The 14,683-nt window shown below is 35.8% G+C and overlaps 3 protein-coding genes across 8 annotated transcripts; 2 read left to right on the forward strand and 1 right to left on the reverse strand.

Annotated features, from left to right (window-relative positions):
* The first annotated feature begins 1,616 nt into the window (after positions 1-1,616).
* LOC111393808 (histone H2A-like) lies at positions 1,617-2,594 on the forward strand. The gene is made up of 2 exons (XM_023019518.1): positions 1,617-1,935; positions 2,214-2,594. The coding sequence occupies exons 1-2, from the start codon at positions 1,723-1,725 to the stop codon at positions 2,463-2,465; spliced, it is 465 nt and encodes a 154-aa protein (XP_022875286.1). The 5' UTR covers positions 1,617-1,722; the 3' UTR covers positions 2,466-2,594.
* Positions 2,595-2,674: 80 nt separating this feature from the next.
* Positions 2,675-5,328, forward strand: LOC111393809. Of its 3 annotated transcripts, XM_023019520.1 has the most exons (4): positions 2,675-3,147; positions 3,302-3,432; positions 3,804-3,908; positions 5,039-5,328. In XM_023019520.1, exons 1-3 carry the CDS (start codon positions 3,010-3,012, stop codon positions 3,898-3,900), a joined length of 366 nt encoding a protein of 121 aa, XP_022875288.1. In that variant the 5' UTR covers positions 2,675-3,009; the 3' UTR covers positions 3,901-3,908; positions 5,039-5,328. The 3 variants fall into 3 exon arrangements, with proteins under 3 accessions (XP_022875288.1, XP_022875289.1, XP_022875287.1); XM_023019521.1 differs by lacking the exon at positions 3,804-3,908; XM_023019519.1 differs by lacking the exon at positions 5,039-5,328 and having other exon boundaries at positions 3,804-4,245.
* A 3,009-nt stretch (positions 5,329-8,337) lies between these two features.
* LOC111393810 (protein ALP1-like) lies at positions 8,338-14,661 on the reverse strand. Of its 4 annotated transcripts, none has more exons than XM_023019526.1 (3): positions 14,549-14,661; positions 14,047-14,223; positions 8,338-9,614 (listed from the first exon to the last, which is right to left on the reverse strand). In XM_023019526.1, exons 2-3 carry the CDS (start codon positions 14,174-14,176, stop codon positions 8,539-8,541), a joined length of 1,206 nt encoding a protein of 401 aa, XP_022875294.1. In that variant the 5' UTR covers positions 14,177-14,223; positions 14,549-14,661; the 3' UTR covers positions 8,338-8,538. The 4 variants fall into 4 exon arrangements, with proteins under 4 accessions (XP_022875294.1, XP_022875291.1, XP_022875292.1 ...); XM_023019523.1 differs by having other exon boundaries at positions 14,047-14,219; positions 14,423-14,651; XM_023019524.1 differs by having other exon boundaries at positions 14,423-14,651.
* Between the last annotated feature and the right edge of the window lie 22 nt (positions 14,662-14,683).

A 14,683-nucleotide genomic window follows, 5' to 3' on the forward strand; every position in this document is an offset into this window, starting at 1 on the left:
GCATAAGTCTTGAAATCGTCTCATTATTGTTCATTTATGAGTAGTGTATATTTGTCAAGCCTTTAATATAATATTGCTCTTAACGTGGACTATCATACAATACACCATCCAGAGCTCACTAAAAAAATTTGTCACGTAAGCAAAATAAGAAGTGTTCTCAATACAATATGACAGTTTTAATATCCGACATTCAACTAATATTAGATCTTGTTGGTAATAATGTTAATGTTGCGTTCTGTAAAATGCTAACCTAGTTTAAAAGAATTGAAAATCTCCCAACTTTCTTCTATATCATGCGTACAACAACAAAGCAATGATGAACCACAGAAATGATTATTTACAACAAAAAATCTTAATTGTCCCTAGGGATGACAAGGAGACTAGTCGAGATAGGTATACCCGTTTCCTGTCCCTGTCAAGTATTTTTTTCTCCTATCATGCCGCATGCTCTATTAGGGTGGGATTGGGAATTGGACAGGTCCCTGTTTGATTTACCATCTTTTTCTTGCTCTTATTTTTTTTAGGTTTTTAGTTGTTGTGAATCACTATTTTTTATCTTTTTAATATGTAGAACAACTTATGTTCCTTTTGGAGAGGATAATAATTCTATTCTTTTTGTAAGATTGAAAACTCATATCTTAAAATAAATTTTAAACGAATAAGCACCATGTTTTTTGCCCTTACCTCCACCCTATTAGGCGGAGAATCTTCGTCTCATTTTGGATCAAGGTCCCATAGGTATTGAGTTTAACGAATTTTTTTGTCCTCTTCCTAGCAATGATATTTAATTAAACCACAATTGAGGCCGTTCCATTTATTGCATCTACTACGTCATAATCCAAATAATTGTAAATTCGCAATAGTGACAACAAATTTGTAATTCAAATATATGTTTAATTAAATTAATAACTAATAAAACTCATAAGTAAACGAATGGGCGTGGATTACCCACCTAACTGGGTAAATGGGAGGGGTATGGGGCGAGGGTTATTGTCCCGAAGTGGGTATGGGATGGGTACGGGAAATATAGTCCCCGCCCCGCTACTCGTCACATTTAAAGTTGATTTCGAATTTAAATTTTTATCAAATAAAAATAATAAATTTATCATCATTTTTAAAGATAATATAAGTTGTTTTTAACTAATTAGTAAAAAAGAAATAACATTTACTAATTAAGGACATAAAAAATAAAAGCAAAAAATAAAAATAATAAACAATAAAGAAAAAGAAAAAATAAATTGGGCGATAAATGGGGTCAGGGGGGCAACGCCCCGCCCCGATCCCACACCGAACCTGCTTCGTTCTGCTTTAATTGAGTGTGAATATGAGATAAGACAACAAAAACACCAGACTGAACGGGGGTGGAAATGGCCTACTCATCCCATAACCGTCCCATTGTCATTCCTAGGAAAGATTTCTAAAAGTCCAAAATGAAATTTAGGGCACAAAATATTCAAATTCTTAACTATCTTTCCATTGGTCCAATTCAGAATGCGCGGATCCAGACTAAATAATCGTACACAATCGAATACATTAAAATCCGACGGTACTCATCACTCCATCCTTGCAATCCAAATTTAGCGGCACCACTATATATATAATCGAACTCCATTTATCCACTCTCTATCCCTGATTCAATCGCCTGATCCCTTCGCTGATTGCCCATTTTGCCCTAAATTCACATTTGAACATTCTTAATTGCTGAATTTTAACCCTAATTTCATGGAGGCTGCTGCAACAAAGGTGAAGAAGGGTGCTGGAGGAAGGAAGGGCGGCGGCCCGAAGAAGAAGCCGGTGTCCCGTTCAGTCAAAGCCGGTCTGCAATTCCCGGTCGGTAGAATTGGCCGTTACTTGAAAAAGGGTCGCTACGCCCAGCGGGTCGGCACTGGAGCCCCGGTTTACATGGCAGCTGTTCTTGAGTATCTTGCTGCTGAGGTAACATTTCTCTGTTCAGATCTGTATTTTTGTGTTCAAAAATCATTTGAACTAATGTTATTGTAATCTGGGTTTTTGTTTTGATTTTTAATATTTTTGCATTCCCTTGGATTAATGTTGAAAATATATAACCAATTATATGTACATTTTATACACAAAAATTGGATCTTTAACTGACGTCCAATTTTCAAGCACTTTGTTTCTTATTCATAATGATTTGAATGCGATCTCGTTTTGGCCAATAAATTGATCAATCCCAATTTGATTAATTGTTCCAGGTTTTGGAGTTGGCTGGAAATGCAGCTCGGGACAACAAGAAGAACAGAATTATCCCGAGGCATGTGTTATTGGCTATCAGGAACGATGAGGAGCTTGGAAAATTGCTGCAAGGAGTAACCATTGCTTATGGTGGAGTGCTTCCGAACATTAATCCAGTATTGTTGCCAAAGAAGGCTGGTGGAGATAAGGCCACTAAAGAACCAAAATCACCCTCAAAGGCTACCAAATCCCCCAAGAAGGCTGCAGCTTAGTTTAGCTTAGAATGAGTTTTTAGAATAATTGGGTAGGAGAGGATGAAGATTGTAATGTGTAGTTATGTTGTTAGACCCCTTTCTCTTTGAATCCATGAATGAAAAGTGAAAACCCTTGTTTCAGTTCTTGATTTTTTCTTTCCATTTCATTTTTTTCATGTTTCTTTTGGTTGATTTGATGATGTAGATGCTACAATTATATTGACTCAATTAGTTTTTCCGTTGAAAGTGTTTTTCTTTTTTCTTTTTTTTTTGATGGGATGGCTCCTACTAGCCCTCCCTCCAACACCCCAACCCCCTCCCAACCCAAAAAAGAGAACTGACTTGTGAGTTTCCTCGTGTACGGGTCAAGTGGCGAAAGCCCTTTCTTTCGTGCTTGGTAAGTGCTTAGCTGTAGCCAAGCTTTGACTGCGACTGCTTGTTGCTTCTCGTCAGCTTATTCTGTCACCTGAGTGGGATAGTAAGCACAGGAAAAGATCTCGTTATTCCTTGGCCAGGCCGGTGTTCTGCAAAATTGTTCGTTGGAGGTCTCTTCTCTCTCTCCATGGAATCACACGCACGGTTGTATGGGTATGTGCAAGCACTAGTGTTTGGAATCCTTAAAGCGCTAGGAGAAATCCTAAAAAAACGCATAGATCATGCCATTATTCGGTTGTTTTCAATTCTGAAAATGTTAACAAAGGTATTTCATTTCTATAAAAAATTATGAATTTCAGGACTTTCTTATGATACCAATGAACCTCTTCTCTAGAATGCTTTCGAGAAGTATGGCGAAGTAATTTAAGGTAGATAATGAACTTTTTGTGTTAGTTTCTGAATGTGACATTATTTAGCAGGAAAGTGACGCGATGTATTTTGCTGTAAACATTGTATGTGACCATGTTAGTGGCAAATCAGAAGGAAATGTATTTGTACACTATGCCGAGGAGATTGCAGCAAGCAAAGCCTTGAAGAAACTGATGGCCAGGTATTCCCCCAGTGATCTGGTAGACCGCTTTCACTTGCTTGACTGTTAGCATGTTTAGAATTTACCAATATAGAATGTGAATTTTATAATACTGTCAAAACAAGTAACTTATTTATAAGTTTGACCAACCAACAAAATTATTTAACCCTTGTTTATTTCTCATTATTTTTTCATTAAAATGAAAAATATAACTGTTATCCATCACATCAAATCATCGAATTTGAATTTCTATCTCTTGTGTGGGGCTTATAACAACTATATTTTTCATGCTCATTTTTGCAAAAATAAGAAACAAATGCGCCCTTAATTTAGAAATTACCTGTATATTTATAATTATACCTTCAAGCTTTGCATTGTTGTGCTATCTACAGTTGTTGGATGGTTGAAATATCCATGTCCAATATGTGCATAGAGGGTAAATACATGTTCAAGTCTGAAGTTTTCGAACGTTCTGTTATTGTGAGATGAGATTGAAGGTTGTATTGCTTTTCACATTCACTTGATATATCCTACACCTGCTAATTGCTAAATGCTAGTTTAAATGATGGCATTTACTTTGCTTCCTGTAGAACACTTAAGTATTTGGGAAAATAAGGTAAATGGCTCCAGATTTTTTTATTTTTTTCCTCTGGGGGTGGGAGTGGCAAAAGAATTCAGCCGAGATAAGTGTTTTTAGGCTACTTATCTCAAGGAGTAATGCTATTTGTAAATAATTGTGTACAAATTTGTTTACAAAGTGATGATATAGATAAGATTAACACTCCATAGAGTTACAAACAACTAAAAGAACAACAAAGAAATGATATTCCATAGGGCATACTAGGAATCATTTTACAAATATGTGGTTAGAGTACAGGAAGTGGATTGAAGAGTCACATCGTGTCATGTCAAGTTTTTCTAGCATGAGATAGGCATTATTCCTATTGCTTAATCCTTTTCATAAAACATCCTCTATTTTCCTTGTCGTTTAAGCACGATATTTTCTTCACTTGTTACAATGTTGTTTTTCAACATTTTTTTGGCTTGAGTAGTTGCATTTATTTAGCTGTTATCACTGGACTTTTACATGAACGAAGGTGATTATTTACACAAAAGATGGATTATTTCTTAAGAAAATCAGGGAAGGGAATTAAGAATACTTTTGGTGTAAAATACTTTTGTATGATTAAATATATTGCTTTTGGATGTCATCCAAAAATGTTGCAGCTTCAGAAAGAAAATGCTGAAATTGCTTCAAGAAAAGGTATAAATTAATACGCCTATAGTCCTCCATCATGATTTCTTCCTTTCTCCTTTTCAAACATATATTTATGTATTACGGTATATTTATGTTGATGCACGATGAATTTACGTCTCTCTCGTACACTTCTCTCATTGACTTTATATCGACCTATATCTCCCGGGCTTTACATAGTTTTCTTTCATAAACTGTATTAAAAATGGAAATATAGCATCATGTGTATGATGATCACAGTGAAGATCAATATGATACTGCCTTATAGATTCAAATCAGTCAATTACAAGCATTTTTGTCCTGTGAAGGCTCTATTTGTCTTCTAAACTCCAACGTAATACTTAGTTTCTCTTTGTTATCTTCATTTTGCAGTACACTGGAAGAACACTTGAATGGCTTCGCTGCTGCGGTATTTACTACGTACTACCTCGTCTTTTGTACAGTAGAAACTGGCCCTCCCTAACCTTGTATAATAGCAACTCTCCAATGTACTGAGGGATTGACTTTGTAATGACAGTTATAATATCAGTTGTATCGTAACCATATTGATCGTTTAAATCAAGGAACTTGTTAGAAGTGTAACTTAAATAGGAGTCTAAATTGCATTAGATTTTTTACCATTTTTTTGGACTCTTTTAGTGCTAAATTTTATGTTATAAATACAAGGCTCCTCTTTTAGTATTTGTAAGCATTTATTGTTGTAATTCTCTCCTTTCATTGATTGAATAAAATAACATCATTTCTCTGCCAGTTCTTTTATTTCTTTACTTTAATCTTGTTCGTGGTTATTTGTGATCTTATTCAATACTTCAATTACAACAAATGAAATTCATTAAATCTCAATTCCTGCATTATTGGTCAATCGGTCCCAACAAGTGGTATCAGAGCTGGGTTATTGGTGGATTTTTGGCCTGAAACTGATCGGAAAATCGTCTGAAAATTATCAGACAATCAAAAAACGAATCTGTCCAATTTTTCGATTTTCTGCCGGATCTTTTTTTGCGTTTTCTAGTCAAACCAAAAAGAGTTTGGAGAAACGAACACCACCAGTGGACTCAGCAGGCAGAGATGGTCCAGAAAGGGTCCGGCCAGTCGCCGACGGTGAAACTTCGGCGAGGAGAGTGGCGGCGCGTGCGGCTATTTCCGGCGACGGTGTCTTCAGGTAGTTTTCTCCGGACTACGAAACGGATCTTGTGGTGGTGTCCAATTTCAGTTTTGGGAAAATTAAGGTTCTGGACTATTTTGCCTCTTGCACGTTCGGTAATTTTCAATTTTGGGTGTTGCAAATTCTTCGTGACTTGATTGAGATTTTTCAGAGATGAATTCGTTGAAGTATGAAATTTCGCTATTAGATCGCAATACAAGATTTTCACTGTGGCAAGTAAAGGTGAGAGCTGCGTTGACACAGATAGATCTTGATGATGTTTTGCTGGGTTTTGATAAGATGCCAGCAAACTTGTCTATGGAGGAGAAACAAAGGAAGGATTGGAAGGCTTTAGCGCAAATCCAACTTCATTTATCCAACAATTTGCTGCAAGATGTTTTGAAAGAAAAGACAGCGGCTGCTTTGTGGCTCAAGTTAGAGCAGTTGTGCATGACAAAGAGTTTGACGAGCAAACTGACTTTAAAGCAGAGGTTGTATTCTCATCGCATGGCGGAAGGAGGGTCACTGCAGGACCACCTTACTGTGTTCAAGGAGATCGTTGCAGATTTGGAGACGTCTAAGGTAAAATATGATGAAGAGGATCTAACCTTGGTCCTGTTGTGTTCGCTACCCAATTCTTTTTCGTCATTTCGTGATACTATTCTGTATAATCGTGACACGTTATCCATTGAGGAGGTATACGACGCCCTGTTCTCAAAAGAGAAGATGGAATTATTGGTTGGAGATCCTGCATCTAGGAGTGGGGATGCTCTTGTTACTCATGGTGATCAACGAAGGGGTAGATCGAAGGTGAAGTACAGCAATGTGTATTGTTATTACTGCAAAAGGAAAGGACACATCAAGAAAGATTGCGACAAGTTGCAAGGTAAAGGTGATTTACATGCAAATCATGCCGGGCAATCACGTAATTCGAACGAGACTAATATTGCTGAAAATTTTTGTGATGATGGAGATGTGATGTTGGCTGTATCTGAAGGGGAATCCAAACCTGAGGAGTGGATTTTGGATTTTGCTTGTTCGTATTATATGTGTCCCAATAGGGCTTTGTTTCAAACATATGAGACGGTGAAATAACATGGAGTTGTCATAGGAAACAACCAATCTTGCCAGGTTGCAGAAATCGGTCGGGTCAGATTGAGGCTATTGGATGGAATAGTGAGGACACTTGATCAGGTTCATCATGTTCTAGACTTGACAAAGAATCTCATATCACTGAGTACCTTGGATGAAAAAGGGTACAAATTTTCTGGTGGAGGTGGAGTCTTGGAGGTTCGAAGGGGTGTCCGGGTTGTACTGAAATGATGGAGGAAATCTCAGTTGTACATCTTGCAGGGGAGCGCAGAACCAATTCAGAGACATTTGGACAAGTTCAGTACCGTGGTGGACATTCAATTTGGTACAGTACTTCTCGGGTTTGGCTCTGGGTCAATTAAGAACTTTGCTCAAGGAAGTGTTGGTGAGTCTGCTTTGCCACCAATTTTAGCAAGTACACTACGTTCTTGTAATGCCAATGGATTCATGGAGCGTAGATACAGTTTTGGAGATGTCTGTAATGCTTTAGAAATCATTGAAGGTGACAATATTAGCAAGGGACCTTCTGATTGTGCATTTGGTGTGGTTTCTGCTACAGGGTGTGCTTCGACCCTGTCCAATGATTATTAATTTCAAGAGGAATTTTGGAAACCCGAGTTTGGATTCGGGTGTTGCTTGTGGACGCTGGGCGGGGGAATGTGTTATCGTGGAGAGTTTGGTTATTGCTTTGAGAAGATTGGTCAGTTCATTCTAATGCAGACGGATTATTTCTTAAGGTGGAGAAATTTTGGAATTTTGTTGGTTGCACCGAAATTTGAGTCAAGGTGGAGATTGTTAGAAGTGTGACTCAAATAGGAGTCTAAATTGCATTAGATTTCTTACCTTTTTTTGGACTCTTTTAAGGCTAGATTTTATATTATAAATACAAGGCTCCTCTTTTAGTATTTGTAAGCCTTTATTGCTGTAATTTTCTCATTTCATTGATTGAATAAAATAACATCGTTCCTCTGCCAATTCTTTTATTTCTTTACTTTAATCTTGTTCGTGGTTATTTGTAATCTTATTCAATACTTCAATTACAACAAGTGGAATTCATCAAATCTCAATTCGTGCATTATTAGTCAATCGGTCCCAACAGAACCCCCCCCCCCCCCACCCCCATGTAATAACTTTTAACATCTTATATCTACATAAAATGGTGAATACCCTCTTTGGGAAGAGAAGCATAAGCAAATAACTCCCTATAGTAAAGCAAGCATATTGGAAAATAGACCATGTCTCGATCACATCAAGAAGGCTGGCAAGAATAGCTAAAATATGGGCTGGTCGTGCTTCGGAATTGGTCAATAATGGAGAGTTACCAGGATGTGGTAGTCAGGCAGGGGCCGGAGGAGCAAGGGAAGGTTGTGAGGGTGCGGTAGTGGAGCAGGGTCGAGAGCAGACCGGGCAACTTATCTACTGTGGCATCATATGCTGACAGCAATACTCGCGTGAAATATAACAAATTGAAATACACAAAACTATCTCCAACGTCTAGAAATTGAAAAATCAAGTACTAACCTCTGAAATTTATTAATTAATTAAAAAAAAGGTGAATTCCTGAATGAAAATTAAAAATCACTTTCTTTTTCTCCTTGGATTCTCCTATCTTATTTAACTGTATGATGAGTGGCAGCTAGGCAGTAACTCCATCAAATGTAAGATTGACATGAGAATTAAGACTCCCAGATAAATGCATAGATAGCTTGTCCCTCAAATTCGAAGCGGACTCATCAACAAATTCACAAACCTCGTTCCTATATCCAGGATCGTGGTGGTGAGACGAGGGCCCCTCATCTGAATCCTCATCTTCCATGTCTATAACAATATTGTGGAGAATGCAGCATGCGAAAATAAATCTTGGTAACTTGTGCTTGTCGGGTCTCCACATATCTCCTTGAATCATTTTCCATCTTTCCTTCAGCCTTGCCAATGCCCTCTTTGCAACAATATGAGTTGCGATAAGTCTCTTATTGAACTCGACTTTGGATTCTGAAAGTTCTTTACCTTGGTAAGGAGTCATGAGCCAAGGCAGCAACGGATATCCGGTATCACCAATTATATATTCCCCAACTTCAGTTTGTTCTGACAAAGTTAGTTTATCCCCGTTCATCCTCTCTCCTTTCTCACATAGTTTGAAAAAATTCGAACTCTGGAGAACTGAGTACTCATTCATCTTTCCCGGCCAGCCTGTGACTATGTCCCGGAACCTGAAATCAGAGTCCACAACCACCTGCAGGATCATGCTGTGATTCTCCTTGCGATCAAGCCACATGTCAGCTCCCTGATCAGACGACGTTAACATCATCTTTATGTGTGTGGTATCAATTGCCCCACAACAATTTGGAAGGCCTTGGATCTTTTCGAACTTGGTTTTAATCTTGGTCATTTCTTGTTCAGCAGAAGGCCAGCGGAGATGGTGAAGTCCATTTTCTTCAATGGCCTCGATAAAACGCCATGTCACTTGAGAGACGGTTGAATGATGTGCCCCAAACGAGTCACCAATTGAAATTAGTGAATTTCCTGAAGATAGCCTTCTCAAAGCTAAAGCTACCTGGTCACATAATGACAATGGCTTTCCATTTGAAAAAGAAAAATGTGTTTTGGCCATCATGTGATCTTTTACCAGGGAACATATATAGTCGAATGTGTTTCTCGACATTTGGAAAATAGATTTGAACTTATCCAATCCATTTGATTGAGATGGACTACCTGCAGAGGTAAAGTAGTAAACTGATCTGAGAAAAGTTGATCATAGTCTATCAGGTCTTTATCGATAAAAGTAGAACGCCTCAAATAGTGTGAAATGCCAATTAAGAAAAACAGTCCATGAACATAAGAAATATATATATCAGCTCAATAGTGTGCAAATTATATCAACTAAAGTGATGTGACGACCAACTTATAAAGAAAAGAGAAGGGAAAGATATGAAGGTCAAGCTAGAATGCGCATTTCAAAAAATGATCAACATTCTAAAGTCTCGATGAGATGTGATAACTGATTCGTTCTTTTCAATTTAAGTATAATCCAGAGTAGTACAATTATGTTTTACCAATTCTTGATGCTCTAGGTACACAAGAAAACTATTAGGGGACGATCTTGATGCTCAACTTGCCATTCTTAAATTCATGAACCAGAAAAAACCACCCGAGAAGACGAATCTCCCCATAGACTTCCAGTCCAGAATATGAATTAAACATCTACAGATATTAATTTTTGAATAATGGACATTATCCTGTTAGTTTTACTTTGGTTACCTAATGTCATAAATCCAAGAAATGGAAAAAATAAATAGACTAATCAGACAGAAGGTTTCCTGAAACTGCCTAACTAGGAAGGAAGAAGTCATTTAGTTCATCCACTTTCACTTAATGCAGGCCTGAATTAAAGTGAGACAACAGTTCAGGTATTATTTGAAAAACTAAAAGCAGTCCTTCCAGGATATTTTCCCTAATACGTTAAAAATATCATTTTCCATCTGTTTATCTGTAAAATTATTATCTCCAGTGGAGCTATATGTGGAGAAAGAGGTGGCTATCTAGCTATATCGGATGATAAACAACATATCAGAACATATCAGATACGGAATCGGAAGCTTCTCGATATAAAGCGACAACTACAGAATGGGAAACTGCAGCAATTGGACAACAAAAGAAATCACAGCTCCTAGTCCGACAGTTCGCTCCGCACCTTTAAGAGAAAGAATCCAAGATCTCCTTTTGCACCAGGATAGTTACAGAAACTTTTTTTAAATCTGAAAATCGCATGATATATACAAAGTGAAAATTCTTTCAAATCATGCATAATGATAAAATGAAACAATTTGTTCTATTTTGAGAGACTTTGTAACCTCCCTGAATGCTGTACTTTTTCTAATAAATCTCAAGCAAAATAAGAACCGGCACTCAGAATATGTTGATATATCACGTGCACTTGCTATACTCTGATGTGCTTGATTTGCTAGTTCATAACTATCGGCCCTTTTCATCATATATTTCTAATATATCTACAAGAAGTAGCATATTTACACCAAAATGAGATATTTTATTAGCACTGTTAAATGTAGAAGTTAATTGGCAGAGCTTTAAAGAAACCATGAAAATTACTAGCAAAGCTGCAGTTATAATCATTTTTCCTGATTTTTGAGAAAACTATTTCAAGAGAATATTATGGAAAATCAAAGCAAAAAAATAAATAAATAAATAATTAAATATAAAATCGCTGCCCTTCTCTTATCAAGAAATTTAAGAATGGTCAAAATCTAATATAGCCACTTTGTAAATATAGATAAATGAACAGTGTAGACACATGAGCAAAAGACAATTTCAAATTATATAAGAAGACAAGCTATTAGATGACTGTCTACAGAGAGAAAACAAGCTACAAACAATGGAAATCCATGTTAAAGAAAGAAGCAGCTAAATCAAAACCAAAATCAATCCAGTAAACCAAGTCAATTCATCAACCGATTTTTTTAGATCATGAATCTAATAGAATACATCCTGGATAGTTGAACAAGGACAACAAATAGGAATGAAAATATGCCTCTTGATTCTCTTCCTCGTTTCATGTGATAGTCAAACTAACGATATAACTCTGATTTTTGGTTTTAGTTGTCGAGGTCTTGAAGAAATCTCTTATAAATTGCTAGTACTGTGTGCTTTACGCTAATGGATAGTATTAAGGTAGAATAAATAAATTCAAATATTGTCTACCATCAATTCCTATCAAATAATGAAACATGCACTTATTGTACTCATGAGAATTAGTCACAGTATTTACACGTTATGTATTCCTACTCTGTGTCACTATAAACTACCTTAGTTAACTCCTGGAAACCGACTCACGGAAGAGAACTTTAAAGCTCACTATTTCTAGATATTAGTGTGCTTCCTTCAATCTAGATATTAGTCACAGTATTTACACGTTATGTATTCCTACTCTGTGTCACCATAAACTACCTTAGTTAACTCCTGGAAATCGACTCACAGAAGAGAACTTTAAAGCTCACTATTTCTAGATATTAGTGTGCTTCCTTCAATCGTTTTCTGTGAATTGGTATGCAGATATATTAGAAACAGAACCTATTTAACACATTGCATGTACCCTAAAACATTTAGAAGCATTGACTTTACTTTATAGGCAACAAATGGAGCTTTATACATCTCCTTTTGTCTTCTACAAGTAAGAGACTCAATAATAGATTGCTTTACTAAAGTTCAGTCAACAGCGTGTAGCTCCTCCAATATAAAAAATGCAGCCCATTGGTTACTTTTTCAATAAATTTTTACCAAAATCATCTGTTTATTAGGATAATAAGATAAAAAGTTCAAATTTTTTGTAAAACCTATATGAAATCTCGAGCAGTTCCATTGATTTTTCATCTTTTACTTTCTTTACATATTTTTTTCAGAAGAAATTAACTGTGCCTGCTGGAGGATTTAGACTGAATCCTTACCCACACTATTCTAGTTAAAATAATACTACAAGAGGAGGGAGTATGTTAACATTTAATGCCTGAACATATGCAAAAGAAGGATTGGAGAACAAACCAAAGGTACCTAGCCTACTTATTGGTAGGTTTTCTGAAAATGTGCCAATGCAAACATTCTATCCGAGTTATTTTCCTTCTCTCCACAACAAAAATATATGTTACAGGGAGAGATGTGCTAGTGATTTCCACCAGCTGAATATAAGACTTATGTTCTGTCGATACAAATATGTAAATTTGTTGGAAAAAGTCCCATCCCTAACACATGTGTTTTCTTTATTTCATGAGTTCATTCAGTCTGGAGGATATTAGTACTACATTTCCAATTGAATGCAACAAGAAAGAAGGGCTTAAAAGATCGTTGGGCTTCAAACTCAACCAAACAATCAACTTCTAAACGGTAATGGAATGTTGAATTATGCCAACAACTTATACCACTAAGTTTTCATTAAGTTTGCACATATAAGTTGTTGAATTATGCCCACAAATTACAACACTTTCTGAATTTATAGGTAGTAATATCTATATCAAATGACAAACTTTTATATAAATGAATGCAGGTCAATGCATATCAGATACTCCATCAATTAATTAGAACCTCCTTTCAAAGCCTCATATGTAATATTTTCAATCACTAATACCATTATACACAATGAAATTATGTTCACATTTGCACCAGAACCCCATAGTCATCAACTAATTCCCCCTCCAAACAATGAAAATCAATGTTCATTACCCTAAACTTCAGGAAAAAATAAGAGGATTCCAGGTGTTAGAACTAGGGGGAAAAAACTTATGTTCCTTAACAGTTACACATAAACTAAACTAGGAGATAATTAATAATGTGGCTTCTGAAATTGCTTTTACCAGCTAAATCCTATACTTCATTGTAGCTACAGAAAAATAAATAACTAACTTCCAAAGAGAAATGGTGATATCATCATTGAACACAAGGAGTTTCTCATATTCTCTGTTTTGATGAAAATGGAATTAACTAGTTCTTGAAACAGCGGCAATTTATTCCCAAAATGCACAAGTGGATTTGTCACCATTCTTAAGAAAAGGGATCAGTAAGTGCTTATCTGCACAATGATGCTTATACATCCGCACGAAGATGACTCAATGATGCTTATATATCCGCACAAAGATGGCACAAAAGATTATCAACAAACCCGCATTATATCTTGAATAATTTTGTAAATTAATGAAACCAAAATGTTAATTGAAAGGATAACACAGTAGTTGAAATTCAAAGCAAAATAGAGAACTATATTAACACATTCATATGCATTCAATAAATAAAAAATGTTAATTCAGTGTAACGAAACTTGCACAATTTCTTGAATCATATGTCAGATTAATGAAACCAAAACATTAATCGAAAGGATAACTTAAAAGTCAAAAATCAAAGCAAAATAGGGATCTACTACAACACATTCATACACATTCAAAAAATACAAAACATCTAAATTCAATGTAAGGGCAGCCAAATTAAATTAAACAAACACAAAAAAACTAAAGTCAATCAGGATTGGATGTTTAAAAATCTCCAATTATATCTTAAATGATCAACAGAACAAATAAAACATCAAATTTATCATAAAATATTAGATTTTTAACAAAAAAATGAACTGATATAGAATTTGGGTTACCAGCAATTTTCTTTGAGAAAGCATTCCACCAATTAGCAGAGCTCTCTTCTGAAGACCCAGAAACCAAAGAGTTTTCTTCATCCTTATTCTCGACCTTCCTTTTCTTTTTGTTTCCTCTCAAAGGTGCCATCAGTGCAGAAAAAACCCAATTGAATTAAAACCCAGAAACCCCACTAACTCCAAAAAAAAAAAAAAAAAAAAAGAAAAAAAAAAGGGAAATAAGGAAAAAAAAAAAAAAAAAAAGGAAAAAAAAAAAGGGAACTTAGTTAGAATTCAAATATAATACAAACCCATTTTTGATAAAGCAAGATTGAACATCATAGACATAAAGAGATCATGAATAAGTTCTAAACATAAAGAACATGCAGATACATACAGATATATGTATATAGGCGATTAGCTACAGTGTGCCAATGGTGTTTGTGTGCCTTTTTTTGGTGATTTTGCAGCATGCAAATTGAAATAAAGATATGAACACAGGAGCATAGAGCAAAGGCTTTACGGGTAAGTAATAAGAAAGCTGAACTCAGAAATATTTTGGAATTTTATTTTGTTTAAGACAAACATAGCATAAAAATGATAGGCGCGGACATCGTTAAAGACGGGAAAGACTATACTTTTATAGGCTCCAATTTTT

This window comes from Olea europaea, chromosome 4 (assembly GCF_002742605.1).
Source record: "Olea europaea var. sylvestris chromosome 4, O_europaea_v1, whole genome shotgun sequence".
Taxonomy (NCBI): domain Eukaryota; kingdom Viridiplantae; phylum Streptophyta; class Magnoliopsida; order Lamiales; family Oleaceae; genus Olea; species Olea europaea.

Coding starts and splice junctions, on each gene's coding strand:
- LOC111393808 (XM_023019518.1), top strand. CDS start 1,723: ATGGAGGCTGCTGCAACAAAGGTGAAGAAGGGTGCTGGAGGAAGGAAG. Junction 1,936..2,213: donor TTGAGTATCTTGCTGCTGAG/GTAACATTTCTC, acceptor TAATTGTTCCAG/GTTTTGGAGTTGGCTGGAAA.
- LOC111393809 (XM_023019520.1), top strand. CDS start 3,010: ATGGAATCACACGCACGGTTGTATGGGTATGTGCAAGCACTAGTGTTT. Junction 3,148..3,301: donor TTCTGAAAATGTTAACAAAG/GTATTTCATTTC, acceptor ATTATTTAGCAG/GAAAGTGACGCGATGTATTT. Junction 3,433..3,803: donor TTGAAGAAACTGATGGCCAG/GTATTCCCCCAG, acceptor TGCTATCTACAG/TTGTTGGATGGTTGAAATAT.
- LOC111393810 (XM_023019526.1), bottom strand. CDS start 14,176: ATGGCACCTTTGAGAGGAAACAAAAAGAAAAGGAAGGTCGAGAATAAG. Junction 9,615..14,046: donor TTTCTCAAAGAAAATTGCTG/GTAACCCAAATT, acceptor TTACCTCTGCAG/GTAGTCCATCTCAATCAAAT.